The sequence below is a fragment of the Antennarius striatus genome, chromosome 16, assembly GCF_040054535.1.
Source record: "Antennarius striatus isolate MH-2024 chromosome 16, ASM4005453v1, whole genome shotgun sequence".
In the NCBI taxonomy this organism is placed as follows: Eukaryota; Metazoa; Chordata; class Actinopteri; order Lophiiformes; family Antennariidae; genus Antennarius; species Antennarius striatus.
In genome coordinates, this window is record NC_090791.1 from 18,695,944 (window position 1) to 18,714,489 (window position 18,546).

The 18,546-nt window shown below is 45.3% G+C and overlaps 1 protein-coding gene across 9 annotated transcripts in view; it reads left to right on the forward strand.

Annotated features, from left to right (window-relative positions):
* Positions 1-18,324, forward strand: part of bcl2l12 (BCL2 like 12) — a 36,449-nt gene extending 18,125 nt beyond the window's left edge. For all 9 annotated transcript variants that reach the window (XM_068337421.1, XM_068337414.1, XM_068337416.1 and 6 more), the window contains 3 exons: positions 3,310-3,386; positions 7,411-7,674; positions 17,549-18,324. In XM_068337421.1, coding sequence (XP_068193522.1) covers positions 3,310-3,386; positions 7,411-7,674; positions 17,549-17,581 — 374 coding nt within the window. In that variant the 3' untranslated portion in view covers positions 17,582-18,324. The remainder of the gene's footprint in view (positions 1-3,309; positions 3,387-7,410; positions 7,675-17,548) is intronic.
* Positions 18,325-18,546: the final 222 nt, after the last annotated feature.

Below are 18,546 nucleotides of genomic sequence, written 5' to 3' on the forward strand. Positions count from 1 at the left end.
GATAAAGGCAACATGGAGAGAAGTCAGCTAGCTAGCTGAGCTGCAGAAGGGGAACATGGTGAATAAAGGGATACCCAGGAAATACAGAAAGCTCTCCATACCTGAAGTACTCAAAATTGCCAAACAGAGACTAACAGTTCTGGCTACCTGACTGAATAGATACACCATGGAGATAGAGGCCAGGAGAATAAACAACACCTTCTCCACTGGGAGTACTCCCAGTGGCAGGGAAATAATAGCAGCCAGGCAGACCCACCAAGAGCTCAGGTGGAGAAATACTGGAAGGGCATATGGGAAAGAGTAGCATCACACAACACCGATGCCCAGTGGCTGGTGGACCTGCGGACTGACCACAGCAGCCTCCCAGAACAAGAACCAGTAACCATCTCAATGGCAGACATCCAAGAAAGAGTGTCAAAGATGAAGAGTTAGTCAGCACCGGGCCCCGATATGATCCATACATACTGGCTAAAGAAGCTGACAGCACCCCTTGAGCGTCTAGCAGCACAGTTGAACCAGCTGCTAAGGGATGGGACACACCCAGAATAATTGACCGAAGGCAGGACAGTCCTGATCATGAAAGACCCACAGAAGGGATCCACCCCATCCAACTACCAGCCAATAACCTGTCTCTGTACAACATGGAAGCTCCTGTCAGGCATCTTGGCGGCTAAGATGAGTAGGCACATGGATCAATATATGAGCGGGGCACAGAAAGGAGTTGGTAGTAACACCAGGGGAGCCAAGCACCAGCTACTGGTGGACAGAGCAATCCACAGAGACTGCAAGAACAGGCAGACCAACTTGTGCACCGCCTGGATAGACTACCAGAAAGCCTACGATTCAATGCCACACACATGGATACTGGAATGTCAGGAACTGTATAAGATCAACAGGACACTAAGAGCCTTTATCAAGAACTCAATGGGAATGTGGAAGACAACCAACAGACCAACTCCAAGCCAATTGCCCAAGTTAACATCAAGTGCGGCATATACCAAGGGGATGCACTATCACCACTGCTATTCTGCATAGGCCTGAAACCCCTCAGTCACATCATCAGAAAGAGTGGCTACGGATACCGATTCTGAAGCGGGACAACAATCAGCCATCTGTTCTACATGGATGACATCAAGCTGTATGCTAGGAATGAGCGAGAAATTGACTCACTGATCCACAACCCCGGGATCTACAGCGACGACATAGGGATGTCATTTGAATTAGACAAATGTGGCCGGATGGTATCGAGAAGAGGCAAGATGATCAGAACTGAAGGGGTTAAACTACCAGGGGGCAGGATAGACGACGTCAAGGACAGCAACAAATACCTTGGAATCCCACAGGCTAATGGCAATCATGAGGAGGCCGTAAGGTGGTAAGGAAGTCATCCACAGCCAAATACCTCCACAGAGTAAGGCAAGTCCTGAAAAGTCAGCTGAATGGCAAGAACACGGTCCAAGCCATCAACATGTATGCACTGCCAGTCATCAGATACCCCTCTGGGATCAAAGCTGGCCAAAGGAGGAGATGGAAGCCACAGATATTTAGACTAAAAAGCTCCCCATAACGCACGGAGAGTTTCACCCGAGGTCCAGTACCGTGTGGCTGTATACTAGGCAGAAAGAGGGAGGCCGAGGACTAGTGAGCATCAGGGCCACTGTCCACGATGAAACATCGAAAATCCAAGGGTACATCAGAAAGATGGCCCAAACAGATGAACTGCTCAGTGAATGCCTTAGACAGCAGAAACTTGAGGAGGAAGTGGAGGAGGAGGAGACAACATGAAGGGACAAGCCCCTACACGGCATGTACCACCGTCAGATAGAGGAAGTGGCTGATATCAAGAAGACCTACCAATGGCTGGATAAAGCTGGCTAACCAACCGGACATACTCGTGGTGGACAAAGACCAGAAGAGAGCAGTGGTGATAGATGTGACGCCAACATCAGGAAGAAGAACACGAAACGATTAAGAAGTATGAAGGGTTGAAAGAACAGCTGGAACATATGTGGAAGGTCAAGGTTAATGTGGTCCCCGTGGTAGTAGGAGCACTTGGGGCAGTGACCCCCAAACTGGAAGAGTGGCTCCAGCAGATTTCTGGAACAACATCTGAAGCCTCAGTCCAGGAGAGCGCAGTTTTAGGAACAGCTAAGAACCCTCAGACCCCCAGGCCTCTGGTAGAGGACCTGAGCTTGAGGATGACGCACAGATACCACCCTACAAGGGTGAGAGGGACATTTGGGGCGGCAGTGGCTCAGCAGTAGAGCAATCGTCTTGAAGACAGGATCGCCCAGCCATCGGGGGTTCGAATCCCGCTCCCGCCAGAATGTCCTCCGGAGTGTGAGCTGACGGTGGGAGGCATCGGCTACCCTCCCAGCCACTGCCAAGGCGCCCTTGAGCAAGGCGACATCCCCCCTACAAGATCCTAATTGGGACGCAACCCTCGTGCGTGACCCGTCACTCCGCCTCCTTTGTACCTCTGTATGTCCTTTCTATACTAATTGCATGCCTACAGGCCCCTAGTGTGTGTGTGTTCAGGGGCCTGTAACCTGTAACCCCTGTGTGTGTAATTAACACATACTGTACATGTGAAGTGTGAAGTGTAAAAAGAATTTCCCCAAGAGGGACAATTAAAGTACTGGTTATTTATATATATATATATATATATATATATATATATATATATATACAGTAGTGTGTGTATATATATGTATATATGTGTGTATATATGTATATAATATATATATATATAATTACTGAATAGTGTACATATATGCCATGTGTGTGTGTGTGTTAGGGTAACATGAACATTTGTTGTGTCTTTCGAGATAAATGTGATTTTGCTGATATTATTTGGTTATATTTATATGTGAAGGAAAAGTATTGGGAGCTTTACTATAAAATTTGGTAACTTTTAACAAAGTTTTGACTGTTGTACTGCATGCTTGTGATTTTTGGTAGCTACATTGGCTAATGATGTACAGGTCAGTAGTGCAAAATAAAACCCAGGGAGGAAAGAATTGAAACTCTTCTCGTTTGTTTTTAAGAAGCACAGTACCAATATGTGTGAGTACTGGAGGTGAAGATTAGATCTCCAAGCTTAGCTAAATCTCTTAGCTAAACAAACCCCAGTGTAAGTGGCATAGCCTGCTAAGGTGGAGAGAGATATTTTCTTCAGAATTACACATAAGGATACATCTTTACTCTTTGGTATAAATGCATGCACACCAGTAGCATGCTAATATTTTTCTTTCAGCTGAATTGGTACCTAGTATTCAGATAATCCATGACTGTAACTCTTTGTTTTAGTGGTATGTGAAAAAGAAGATGTGGTACAACAGTTGGTTCAGGTGCTCTCTCTGGAAGGAGATTCCATCAACACTAAGGTATGTATAGTTCATCTTACATTGGTAGAAGCTAATAGGCTTGTGAAATTCAAGTCCACTAGAATCAACAAACATCTTTTGCGTTACAATCAACATACTCAGACATTAAATGTTATCATCCAGTTCATCCATTGAATTTTGATAGACGTTCATACTCTTAACCACTTCCAGATATTAGCCTTTGTCCCAGACATAACCTGGAGCATAACCATGTTTACATTCTTACTCAGAAGAGCAAGGTTTGTTAACATCATGGATGGTCAAAACGAGAAGTTATGCTTGTTAGTGTTCTGCACAAGAATATCATGATCATGTTTACCTCTTTCAGCTGACAGTGTTTTTCCAATAATTAACCAGTTTGTTAGACACTTCAACAGTTACACATGTTATTATATTATCAAAAGATATCAACGTGTTCTTTAAAGTCTCAAACTTAATGTTTTCACCTGGTCCGGATAAGGCCCTCTGTTTTGATGAAGATCCTGCAGTTATGTTGTTTACGATTCTGGAATTTTATCAGCACTGCAGGTGGTCTCCCACCTCTAGATGTTGGTGGATAACATGTCTCAATCTGGTCCAGATCTATAGATATCTCCATATCCCTCAGTTGAGAACTGACTTGTTGCTACGCAGTCTCGATGTCAGCACTGTGCTCAGTTCCCTCTCCCCTGGCCACAGCATGTGCGTAATTCCACAGTTTAATTTTGGTACCAGTGATGCTTACATCATTCATACGAATGCTTTGTACCAAATCATCAGTTCTTTGTTGTTCCTGTTCTAAGACAAAAATTCTTCAGTCTTTTTCATCTGTCTTTCGCATTTTCTTCATTTTGTTTTTAATTTCGTCCATGGCGTCAAGAACCGGTTTTAGCTTTTCTTCCAACTTCTTATCAAAGTCACTCTTTAACTCATTAAAGTCACTCCTTAACTTATCAAAGTTGCTCTTTAACTAGGTCTTTAATTCTTTCATAGAAAAGACCATCTGATCTAGAGCAGCGAACCCAACCTTTTTTGCGCCATGGACCGGTTTCATCTAAGATAATATTTTCACGGACCGGACCGGTCTTCATATGCTTGATAATCGTTAATGACGTCAGGACAACTGTAGTCCAAAAATAAATCATCCGCAGTGGTTTTATGTAAAATGCAGTCATCAACAGACAATAAACAACCTTTTTTCATAAACTGATAATCAAAATCTCTGTAAATGAAATAATTGTAAGACATAATTATATTAAAAACTCGATTGAAGTGACTGCACTGATGAGGTTTATTTTGAAATATAGCGACTTACAATCTGCATTCAATGTAGGAGAAATGCTGATCATTTCTACTAAAAGGGTGAACAAGTCAATCAAATAATAATTACAATAATGAGAATTAGTGGTCGGGGACCATTAAGGGGTACAATGACACCTGAAGTGTGTTCCGGATGTCCGGTCTACTCCGCAGTTTGTGTTTCTTTAATCGGCCTTGACTTTAATCCAGAACACTAGCGCGGTTGTGGGCGCTAATTTAGGGGTAACCTGTCACATGATCAAGACCTGTCAAACGAGACAGACGCATCCATTCTCCTATGCGTCTTTCTGCACAGACGTCACTTTTCAAAATAAAACATCTTTCAGACTCCGAAATTAATAAAACAGAGGTAATGGAAATTATTTTTTCTTTCTGTGCGGCCTGGTATCAAATGACCCATGGACCGGTGCCGGTCCGCGGCCCGGGGGTTGGGGACCACTGGTCTAGAGTATCCTTCATATTTAGTTCCCATCCTCTGACTTTCCTCTTCCTCTCGTGATTTTGTAGAGAGTCAGTCATGTCAATCATCCATGTCTTAGGACTGGTAGACACTGACTTGACTGTTTTAACCTGAGAGAACCAACGGTGACACCAGTGTAACATGCACATTGAATGTCCCTGTTCTGTGTGGTCGTTTTGGTCTGTGTTATGACACACATCCTTTTCCTTTAATGATAAATGGGTGTGGGTTCTTAGGAGCTCTAAGTAGGGGACCCTGATGCAGACATGAGTTAAAGACAAGGGAGGTGCGGTTCAGCCTAATGATCAACATTATTTCAACATAGAGGTGAAAACACAAGATATGTGCAATGATAAATTAAAACTATAAATACTATAGTTGGCAGGTCCATCCCTAACACCAACGGTATTTGGCAGGTCAGTCCCCAAAAAAATAACAGGCATTTGGTCTGCTTCCAACTGGGCATGAAGAGCAGGAGTGAGCAAGACCACTCATATACTCATATTCCTCAATCATCTTGTCTGGCTTATTATTTCAATCTTGTCTATCCACTACTATTTCAGCAATATCAGTTCCAGATTTTTAGGGATATTTGCCTTAAATTGAGAACGTCCTAGAATTGTCCTCCTAGAGCAATATGACAGGATGTCTTGACAAAAGTTATTGATATATAAGAATAATGTTGTTCCGGATTGAACATAGAGCAGGAGGATGCAGATGCAGGCTGACGGTCGGTCAGTCGGATGCAGATGCAAGAGGATGTAGATGCAGGCCAACGGTTGGTCGGTTAGATGCAGATGCAGGCCATTGGTCGGTTGGTCGGATGCAGATGCAGGCCCACAGTCGGTCGGTCAGCACAACAGAAAGTTAAGGTCCAAGGCCTTTTTTTCTGTGAAGATCCCAGAGAGGGTTATTTGGTCATAATCTATTTCATAATTAGTGTTCATTTCATTAATAGTGTTATTTATTTCGTGACTTTTTCCTCTTAAGATCCCGAAAAGGGTCATTAATATTCGGTAATGTGTGGATTTCTGGAAGACAATAAATGTGTACATTTAGGCACTCCTGCGATTTCTGTTACAAACTGATCCCAGCTCATCAGAGAAGGCCCTTAAAGGAAAAGTTTGGAGACCCCTGCACTACACAAAACCACATCAAAAGCAAATATAAATAAATATTAAAGCATCAAAACTAAGACATAGTGCAAGTGAGTGATGTGCGGTGAGGTTCATGGGTGGTGAGGCACTGACTTCATCATAATCAGATTTACAAACATATGAACCTACAGTTTAGCTTATTCACCATTTAATAAAAAACAGTGAGTGGGGCATTTTTAAAGTCTCATAGCATAATTATTTACACATACAAACTAACACACAAATAAGCACATTTGATTTAAAAAAGGTTATTTTTTACCTACATGTTTGTTTACATGTTATGTTATTTATAAATTAAATCCATGTGCAGCTCCCTCTGTTCAAAAGTATCGAAAAAAATTTTGAGTTGAGAAATGTAATCCTCCATTTTTGTAGTAAGGCAAGGCGAGTGGAAAAAACAAATGAATGGCTGCAATTGACTTGCTGGCTATAGATAGTAGCTTGCTGTCATTTATTCTGTGACCAAGGAGACCCAAGAATCACTGGGAACACCAGCGCTCCCTACCATGAGGCAGGAGAACAACTGCCTCACTTAATGCTTCTTCCCAGCCGTTTCAGGGTAGCTCAACTCAAGAAAGATGTTACGCACATACAGTTGTTGACATAAAACACTGTACATTATGTACATTAGCTGAACTATGGGAATTTATTTCCTATAGCAAACGTGATTAAACATTTTAATAGCGACATATAGAGAGACAGGATTACGGTCTCACTGTTTAGCTACCAGCATAGCTAGCCGAGTCATTGTGCAATCCATGGTGAGGCTCAGCTGGCTGCTGCCTCAGCCAAGCTGTCAGCTTGGTATTTCAGCAGTAAATGTAAAATTAAGCTGTTTTGAGTAAAAAAAAAAAATATTGGTGATGTTAAACGGAAAATAACTTTATAATACACATCAATGGATAAATATAATAATTTAATTTGTTTCTTCCATTTTCCATTTTTTTCTTTCGTGGGGCCGTGCCTCACCTGCCATCATGAAAGATGACACCAGTGACTGCACATCACTGTTGCAAGCTCTAATTACCGGTACTTTGTTTATATGCATGTATATGTGTAAACTACCATTATTGCTAAATTATTTGACATTTATTGTATCTGTTTACAGATCCAATCTGACCATTTCCTGCGCTCCAACTTGTCTCGCCTGTCATATGCATCATTTGCCAGACTTCTGGACACTTTCAGTAGTTGTCATATCAATGAGGCTCCAGCGCTGCAGCCTGCAGCTAGTCCAACATTGCGACGCATGGCTGTCACCATGGAGGTGTCTCGAAGGATAGTGACAGCCACAGGAACCCATCGCATGCAAGGCTATGCAGAGTGCTACATGGAGAACTTCGCCCCTTGGGTCAAGAGCCATGGTGGTTGGGTAAGTAATATAACCCCTTAATGCACAGTGTTGTAAATATTTGCAACAAACGGCAAGGCGGCAGTGGCTCAGTGGTAGAGTGGGCAGTAGAGTGGGCCGTCCTATGATTCAAGATTGACGGTTCGATTCCCGCTGCCGCCCAAAAACATACCCGGAGGTGTGCTGACAGTGGGAGGTGTCAGCTCACCTCCGGAGCACTGCCGAGGCACCCTTGAGCAAGGTGCCATCCCCTTTACAAAATTGCTCATTTGAGGCACACCAAGAAGGAGCTACCTGCCCCTCTACAACCCTTGCATGCCTACAGGCCCACTTGTGTGTGGTTGTGTGTATTACAGTGACCTGTACACACTAATATGCATGTGTGTGATTGATTGACTAAAAAAACTAGAGTGTGCGTCCTTAATTTCCCTTCAGGGATTGTAACATTGTATTAAATTAAAAATTAAATTAAACACTTCAAAAGTGTGCTCTTAATTTCCCTTTGGAGATCAGACCAATATGTAAAATTGAAATGCAGTTTTTATGATGATCAGTAGTAGTAACAGTAGCAATAGTAAGGAGAGTAGCAGCAGTAGTAGGTCTGTGTAGGTTCTCATTTATCTAGGTCATGGTTATCCAAAGTTGTTTCTCAATCCACTGGACTTTAGGAAAGTTTCTTGAAGACATTTCACCTCTCATCAAAGACGCTTCTTCAGTTTTAGTGGGAGCTGGTCTTGTCTCAGTTTATTAAACCTGTGAAGTGGGGTCAGTGCTATTCATATCCCAACGACCATACCCGTCTGGCTCCTCATCGATGGTTGATAGGAATGCCGGGGGGTATCAAAGGGGGTCTTTAAAATTCGAGTTTCACACAGCTTTTATGCGATAATGGTGAGCATTAGCATGACACACTTTGGGGGTGTTCTGAAAGGACCTGATTGTAAATCGGTAAAAGATTATGTCGCAAATCCCCCATCCCATCCCCCATTCAGAGACGGCTTCTCCACTCTGACATGGATGGCTTCTTTTACTCCTTTCTCATACCGTCTGACCTCTCTGCCCAAAATCTGATCATTCATATCATGAAATGAGTGTCCCTGGTCGTTAAGGTGAAGGAAGATTACTAAATCCTGTCCTGACGAGTTAGCTCCTCTGTGTTGAGCCATTCGCTTGTGGAGTGGTTGTTTATTTTCCCATATGTAGACATCTGAGCATTCCTCTCTGCATTTAACTGCACACACCAGGTTGCTCTTCTGACTGTGTGGGGTCTTTTGGGTAGACCAGTCTTTGTCTAAGGGTGTTTCTTGGCTTAAAGTACACAGGAATCTGGTGTTTGTTAAAATGTCACTCCAGACACATATGGAATCACTGTTATTATACTTGTTCTCCTTCTCTTCCATCATCACTGAGTTGTTCTCTTTTCTGGATCTTGTGTGAGCCTTCACAAAGGTTCAATAAGGATATCCACAAGTTTTCAGTGTACCTTTCAGATGTTTGTGCTCTATTGCCAAATCTTGGATACTAACCAGGCAAACACAGGGACCCTGCAACACAGCGTCCTGATGACTACAAGCTTGTGCTCCAGTGGATGTGAGAGTCAAAAAGCAGGTACTGGTCCATGTGTGTTCGCTTCCTGTATACCCCAACACTCAGACTTCTGTCATCTTCTGTGCAGACCTCACAATCCAAAAAGGGCAAATCGTTGTTCTTTACATTCTATCTGTTGAACTTCATGTTCCTATTCACTGAGTTGATATATTCGGTGACTGTTTGCACCTTATGGATTCTCCTCTTGACTCATGTCTGGTTCCATGACTGGTTCCGTTACTGGTTCCATTGTCCACGTAATGGAACCAGTGGCTTGGTGTTGTTCTGTTGAACGAGGTCAGGGCCCCATGTTCCACTTCTTGCATGTCCAATTTGCTCACAATAGGAGATGCCAGCCCCCTCCATGAGTCGTCGCCTTATCATGGTGGAGCAGATTGTGTGTCTCAATGATCCTAGGAGCTAAGTTGTCTGGGGCTTTCTGCCCCTGACAGGGTCACCCATGACAAGCAGGTCCTAGGTGAGTGACCAGACAAAGGACGGCTCAGAGACCCTTTAATGAACACAAACAATGGGCCATGTTTTCCCTTGTCCGGACGTGGGTCACCGGGGCCCCGCTCTGGAGCCAGGCCTGGAGGTGGGGCTCGAAGGCGAGTGCCTGGCAGCCGGGCCTGCACCCATGGGGCCCGGTTGGGCACATCCCGAAAGAACAACGTGGGTCCCCCTTTCCATGGGCTCATCACCTGTGGGAGGGGACATAGGGGTCGGGTGCATTGTGAGCTGGGCGGTGGCCGAATGCGGGGACCTTGGCAATCCGATCCCCGGCTACAGAAGCTGGCTCTTGGGACGTTGCATGTCACCTCTCTGGCAGGGAAGGAGCCTGAGCTGGTGTGTGAGGTTGAGAAGTTACGACTAGATATAGTTGGGCTCACCTCCACACACAGCTTGGACTCTGGTACCAGTCCTCTCGAGAGGGGTTGGACTCTCTTCCACTCTGGAGTTGCCCATGGTGAGAGACACCGAGCAGGTGTGGGTATACTTATGGCCCCCCAGCTTGGCGACTGTACATTGGGGTTCACCCCGGTGGACGAGAGGGTAGCCTCCTCCGCCTTCGGGTGGGGGGACGGGTTCTGACTGTTGTTTGTGCTTATGCACCAAACAGCAGTTCAGAGTACCCACCCTTTTTGGAGTCCTTGGAGGGGGTGCTGGAGAGCACTCCCACTGGGGACTCCATCGTTCTGCTGGGGGACTTCAGTGCTCACGTGGGCAAAGACAGTGAGACCTGGAAGGGCGTGATTGGGAGGAACGGCCACCCCGATCAAAACCCGAGTGGTGTTCTCCTCCATTGCCGAGGTGGCCAACCGCAGCTGTGGCCATAAGGTGGTCGGTGCCTGTCGTGGCGGCAAACCCAGAACCCGTTGGTGGACATCAGCAGTAAGGGATGCCGTCAAGCTGAAGGAGTCCTGTCGGGCCTTTTTGGCCTGTGGGACTCATGAGGCAGCTGATGGGTACCGGCTGGCCAAGCGGAATGCAGTTTTGGTGGTTGCTGAGGCAAAAACTCGGGGGTGTGAGAAGTTCGGTGAGGCCTTGGAGGATGACTTCCAGAGGGCTTCGAGGAAATTCTGGTCCACCATCAGACGTCTTAGGAGGGGGAAGCAGTGTAGCATCAACACTGTGTATAGTGGGGATAGGGTGCTGCTGACCTCAACTCGGGAGGTTGTGAGTCGGTGGGAAGAATACTTTGAAGACCTCCTCAATTCTGGCGACACACCTTCCCATGAGGAAGCAGAGTCTGGGTTCTCTGAGGCGGGTTCTCCTATATCTGGGGTTGAGGTCACCGAGGTGGTTAAGAAGCTCCTCGGTGGCAGGGCCCCGGGGGTGGATGAGATCTGCCCGGAGTTCCTAAAGGCTCTTGATGTTGTGGGGCTGTCCTGGTTGACACGTCTCTGCACCATCACGTGGACGTCGGGAACAGTGCCTCTGGATTGGCAGACTGGGGTGGTGGTCCCCCTTTTTAAGAAGGGGGACCGGAGGGTGTGTCCCAACTACAGGGGGATCACACTCCTCAGCCTCCCTGGCAAGGTCTATTCAGGGGTTCTGGAGAGGAGGGTCCATCGGGAAGTCGAATCTCGGATTCAGGAGGAGCAGTGTAGTTTTCGTCCTGGCCGTGGAACAGTGGACCAGCTCAACACCCTCCGCAGAGTCCTTGAGAGGGCATGGGAGTTCGCCCAACCAGTCTACATGTGTTTTGTGGACTTGGACTTGTTCCTCGGGGGGGTCTGTGGGGGATGCTTCGGAAGTATGGGATACCGAACCCCTTGATAAGGGCTGTTTGGTCCCTATATGACCGATGTCAGAGTTTGGTCCGCATTGCCGGCAGTAAATCGGATTCGTTTCCAGTGAGGGTTGGACTCCGCCAAGGCTGCCCTTTGTCACCGATTCTGTTCATAACTTTTATGGACAGAATTTCTAGGCACAGCCAAGGCCTTGAGGGTGTCCGGTTTGGTGGCCTCAGTATTGCGTCCCTGCTTTTTACAGATGACGTGGTACTGTTGGCTTCATCAAGCCGTGATCTCCAACTCTCACTGGAGCAGTTCGCAGCCGAGTGTGAAGCGGTTGGGATGAGAATCAGCACCTCCAAATCTGAGACCATGGTCCTCAGTCGAAAAAAGGTGGAGTGCCCTCTCCGGGTTGGGGATGAGATCCTGCCCCAAGTGGAGGAGCTCAAGTATCTTGGTCTCGTTCACGAGTGAGGGTTGAACGGGAGATCGACAGGCGGATCGGTGCAGCGTCTGCAGTGATACGGACTCTGTACCGGTCCATCGTGGTGAAGGAACTGAACCGATAGGCAAAGCTCTCGATTTACCTGTTGATCTATGTTCCTGCCCTCACCTATGGTCACGAGCTGTGGGTCATGACCAAAAGAACGAGATCCCAGATACAAGCGGCCGAAATGAGTTTCCTCCGCAGGGTGTCCGGTCTCTCCCTTAGAGATAGGGTGAAATGTTCGGTCATCCAGGAGGGACTCGGAGTCAAGCAGTTGCTCCTCCACATCGAGAGGAGCCAGATGAGGTGGCTTGGGCATCTGGTTAGGATGCCTCCTGGACGCCTCCCTGGTGAGGTGTTCCAGGCACGTCCTAGAGAGAGGAGGCCCTGGGGATGACCCAGGACACGCTGGAGAGACTATGTCTCCCGGCTGGCCTGGGAATGCCTTGGGATTCTACCGGAGGAGATGGAAGAAGTGGCTAGGGAGAGGGAAGTCTGGGCTTCCCTGCTTAAGCTGCTGCCCCCGCGACCCGAGCCCGGATAAGCAGAAGAAGATGGATGGATGAAGGAGACACCAGGAAGCCTATGGAACTTCTATAGGTGTTTCTGCCTATAGAAGCTCCCTCTGTACTGGACATAGGTGGTGGTCAAGCAGAGATAGAGAAGTTGGCAGATCTGCTCAGGGTTGAGGTTTGATCTGACACTGAGGGCGTTGTCCTGTAAAAGCCGTCGTGTCACTGTTTCCACCACCTCCATTGTGGGAACACATGTGAATAGGAAGGTGACATCGTAGGATACCATGGTCCCATCTTTATCCAGTCTCAGTCCTTTCACCTTTTCCACAAGGTCCATGGAGTTCTGTATATGGTACTGTTTCATCCACACCAGCAGGGCTAAGATGGTGGCAACATGTTTGATAAGATGACAGTCCTTGAATAGTCCCACAGTGGGGAAATTTGCAAATGTTGCAAATTTCCAAATGTCGCCACTCTTGAAATTGGCAATGTTATATGTGACTGAAATAATGTTGCTCACAATAGGCCTAAAGGTGTACCCACTTCATGAATTTTGGGGAGGCCATATATGCATGGAATGGCTTCCTCAGGGTACAGACGATGATATTTTATGGTTTTCTCCTTCTGTAGCTTCTGTAGGCAATCCACAAACTCCTTTTTGTAGCTGTTGGGTCGTGCCTCATAAATGTTGCTGTTGCTGAGTAGTGAGTACATTATCTTTCTGTGGTAATCTGTACCCTGGGGAAGCCATTCAATGCATATACGTCCTCCCCAAAATTCATAAAGAAGGAGCGACCCACTCAGGCCTAATAATAAGTGTGCTTAAAAATGTGAGTAAACCTCAACATTCTTCAGATAATCTTTATTTTAATGCAAATAAATGCATTGGGGACACTGCATAATCTATTTCAAAGCAAGAAAAGTGGGAAAAGTCATTGAATTTGATAATATTTTCCAGAAATTCCAGAAATATAATGTAAAAAAATGGCATCGTTGACATCTTTGTTTGTCCGGAACAACCCTTTTGCTCACTCGCTGATGTGTTTGGGGTCGTTGTCTTGTTGAAACATCCTTTTTAAAGGCCCCTTTAGCATTTGGCAACATGATACTGCCAGTGTTATGATATACAGTACTCAAAGTGATCCACGATCCCTGATATGCAAGAATAGGATCAACACCACAATATGAGAAACATCCCCTTATCGTGATGCTTGCACTTCTTCTTCTTCTACTTCTCCTCCTCCTTTCGGCTTTTCCCTTCAGGGGTCACCACAGCGAATCAGTTGTCTCCATCTTACCCTGTCTTCTGCATCCTCTTCTCTCACACCAACTACCTTCATGTCCTCTTTCAAGACATCGATAATCCTCTATTTGGTCTTCCTCTATGCCTCCTGCCTTGCAGTTCAAACCTCTAATATGTTAACTATCTCTCCTCTGGACATGTCCAAAAATCTCATTCTAGCCTCTCTGACTTTATCTCCAAAACCTCTAACATGTGCTGTCCCTCTGATGTACTCATTCCCGATCCTATCCATCCTGGTCACTCCCAAAGAGAACCTCAGGATCCTCATCTCTGCTACCTCCAGCTCTGTCTCCTGTCTTTTCCTCAGTGACACTGTCTCTAGACCAAACAACATCGCTGGTCTCACCAGTTTTGTACACCTGTCCTTTCATTTCAGCTGAAACTCTTCTATCACACATCACACCTGAAACTTTTTTCCACCTGTTCCATCCTGCTTGTACACTCTTCTTCACCTCTTTTCCACACTCTCCATTGCTTTTGACTGTTTACCTTAAGTACCTCCACCTTCTTGATCTCCTCTCTCTGTAACCTCACTCTTCCACTTGGGTCCTTCTCATTCACACACATGTACTCTGTCCTACTGCAGCTAACCTTCATTCCTCTCCTTTCCAGGACAAATCTCCACCTCTCTAGCTTCTCCTCCACCTGTTCCCTGCTCTTACTTCAGATCACAATGTCATCTGCAAACATCATAGTCCATGGAGATGCTTGTCTAACCTCGTATGTCAGCCTGTCCATCACCATAGCGAACAAGAAGGAGCTCCCTGATTCAGTCCCACCTCCACCTTGAACTCCTCTGTCACACCTACACCACACCTCAACTATGGTCCACAGTCTTAGTCCTTCTACATGTCCTGCACAGCTCTAACATACCTCTCTGCCACTCCAGACTTCCTCATACAATACCACAGTTCATCTCTAGGCACCCTGTCATAATCTTTCTCCAGATCTACAAAACACAATGCAGCTCCCTCTGGTCTTCTCTGTACTTCTCTATAAACATCAAAGCAAATACTTTGTCTGTAGTACTCTTTTTTTTGGCATGAAACCATACTGCTGCTCACAAATGCTCACTTCTGCCCTTAACCTAGCTTCAACGATTCTTTCCCATAACTTCATTGTATGGCTCATCAGCTTTACTCCTCTGTAGTTGCCACAACTCTGCACATCTCCCTTGTTCTTAAAATGGGCACCAGCACACTTCTCCATTCCTCAGGCATCTTCTCACTATCTAAGATCCTGTTGAACAACCCAGTCAAAAACTATACTGCAACCTCTCCTAGACACTTCCATATCATCAGGACCGACTTCTTTTTCACACTTCATCCTCTTCAATGCCCTCCTCACTTCATCCTGACTAATCTTTGCTACTTCCTGGTCCACAACAGCCACCTCTTCTAGTCTTTGTTTGCCCTTATTTTGCTCATTCTTCAACTCTTCAAAGTAGTCTTTTCGTCTTCCCATCACACTACTGGCACCTGTCAATACACTTCCATCCCTATCCTTACTTACCCTAACCTGCTGCACGTCTTTCCCATCTCTGTCTGTCTATCTTGCCAATCTGTATAGATCAGTCTCTCCCTCCTTACTGTTCAACCTAGCATAAAAGTCATCATAAGCCCCCTGTTTGGCCTTTGCTACCTCTCCTTTCACCTTACGCTGCATCTCCCTGTACTCCTGTCTACTCTCCTCCACCATTTCATCCTCTGCTCTGCCTTTGCCCTCTTCATCTTCCTCACCACCAGTCATCTTACACATCACTGTCCTATGCTGTTTGGCTACACTCTCACCTACCACTACTTTACAGTCATTAATCTCCTTCAGATTACACTGTCTACAAAAGATGTCTACCTGTGTGCTTGTACCTCCACTCTTATAAGTCACCCTATGTTCTTGCCTCTTCTGGAAGAAAGTATTTACTATAGCCATTTGCATCCTTCTTGCAAAGTCTACTACCATCTGTCCTTCTGCATTCCTCTCCTGGGTACCAAACCTGCCCATCACCTCCTCATCACCTGTTTCCTGCACCAACATGTCCATTGAAGTCTGCACCAATGACAACTCTCACTTCTAGGTATGCTCTGCATCACATCCAACCAGAATTTCTCCTTATCCTTCAGCTCTCATCCCACCTGTTGAGCTGACAACATTGAACATTACACTTTTGATTTCTAGCTTCAGAGTCATCACTCTACCTGACATTCTTTTTACCTCCAGGACATTTCCAACAAACTCTTCCTTCAAGATAACTTATCCTCCATTTCTCTTCCCATATACACCATGATAGAACAACTTGAACCCTACTCCTAAACTTCTAACCTTGCTATCTTTCCACCTGGTCTCCAGGACACACAGTATGTCTACCTTCCTCCTCTGCCTCGCAATCAACTCTCTACCGTTTCCTGTCATAGTTCCAACATTCAACGTCCCTACTCTCAGTCCTATGCTCTTGGTGTTTCTCTTCTTTCTTCCTACGAACACACTTTACTCCTTTCCTTCTTTGACCAACAATTTCCACCGGCACCCTGTAGGTGAACAGCACCAATAGCAGTTGTCGTTAACCCAGGCCTCGACCGACCCAGTATTGAAGTCATAGATTTGATTTGCATGTTTGATTTGGCAAAAGTTTTACATCAGATGTCCTTTCTGACACAACCCTCTGTATTTATCCGTCGTGGGACTGACACAATAACACACTGGCTTGTGCTCTCCTACGGCTACATTCCCATATTGTGATGCTTGCACACCACTTGTTTCACTTTGTACTGTGGTTTGAATTCAGTGCTTGAGGGTCATTTGACAGACTGTCTGTGGCCCTTACACCCAAAAAGGAACAATCCAATCTGACTTTCATCAGCCCACAAAACATTGTCAATGTGTCACTCATTGTAGTCTTTTGCAAACCGAAACCGCTTGAGCACATGACATTTTTTAACAATGGGAGTTTGCCGGGGCTTCTTGCTGGTAGCTCGGATGCATACAAACCTCGTCCGATTGTTACAGTTCTCAGAGACCACCTTAGATTTTCTGATGCTCCTGGGGCTGATTGTTGACAGAGTCTTTGCCATTTTGGTTGGTTTCCAATCCTTTCGAATATTCGTTTTTCTTGTTCTTCCTTGTTTTTCTGATTTGGGCTGCCATTTTAAAGATAAAATTTCAACTGAAAGGCTTATAATTTTTCTGCACTTCTTTATAGGTGTCCCCCTCTTTTATTAATTTCCTAAACAAAGAATGCTCTTCTTCTGAATAATGCCTTGAACAATCCATTTTATGTTTTTCAAGGATAAATACACATCCAGCATGTACAGCATCAGTTGCCTTGATTCTGAAATAAGGGCCACCTGTTTAAGACCTATTTTTTTCACATAATCACGTCCCTAATTTACTCAGCACCGCTTTCAGTTAATGACTCAATTTCACAGAATCCACATCACGCACTTCATTCCTGTTGGGTCTGTTGGATTTCTATATCTTCACTAAAGTTTCTAGAAGCATACTTTTAGTGTAGAGGTTGAAATTCTAATAACAAAAGCGATTTATCCTGTTAGTGATGTGGGACGGCCATTCTTTTGAACACAACTGCAAATAGCACTGACCACACCTCACAGGGTTAAGAAGCTGAGACAAGACCAGCCACCACTAGAACTGAAGAAGCTTTTTGGATGAGAGTTGAAACGTATTCAAGAAACTTTCTTAAAGTCCAGTCAGTTGACTTAAACAACTTTGGATAGCAGCAGTTGTAGTAATAGTTGTTTTTCCTCTTCAGGAGAAGCTGATGGATTTGGAAGAGTATGACTAAGTTCGGGGACGGCAAAGTGGTGCAGTGGGAAAGCGCTGTCGCTGCACAACACGGCGGGTCTGGGTTTGAGTCCTGCTCTATGCAGAGTTTTTATGTCTTCCCCATGTGTGCGTGGGTTCCCTCCGGGTTCTCCGGCTTCTTCCTACCTCCAAAAACATGCACTTCAGGTTAATTGGCTGGTCCCAAATTGCCCGTAGGAGTGAGTGTCTGTGTGCCTGGTTGTCTGTCTTTGTGTGTGGGTCCGTGGTGCACTGGCATTGGGCCCAGCGTGTCCTCCGTCTCACGCCCTATGCTAGCTGGGATAGGCTGTAGCTCCCCGTGACCTGCTGCAGCGGATCAAGCGGAAGAAAATGGATGGATGACTAAGTTCATAGAGTCCAAGCCTCTTGTGTTCCATGTGAACTCACTCTGTATTCATGTTTGGATAAGCCTTTCCACAGACTCTCATATGAACTGTGACAAAACAACAGTAGTTTTCCAACAAAATACATTTGGAGTTTGCTCACAACTTTTCAGAGAGACAAATTATTAGAGTAGAATTGCATATGGGCTTCTGGATCCGTCAGCAGTTTCCCCACTGAAACATGTTTATTTTTCTTTTGTTTGTTATAAGTACTGTGTGTTACATGTTTTTGTCCAAATGGTAGACTTGTTTCCAAAATTGAAAGTAAATTATGTAACATGTGGATCCGCAATGGTGTACCTGCGTTATTCAGAGTGAATAAAGTTTTGTTAGAAATTCATGTCATTGACAAAGTCTGTGAGAGGTCATTTTGGTGCAACGATGATACAGGAAAAGCCAACTGAATCCAAGGAGGAGTTTTCTATTTATTGTTCTTTTGAAATTATGATTGAAGCCATTGAAAGAGAATTGTGATACAAATTCCTAAGTCTCAAGTCGTAAAGCCTTAACCCTACTGACTTACTTAGCATTATTTGAGAAGTGTTCACGCCAGAAACCAGCT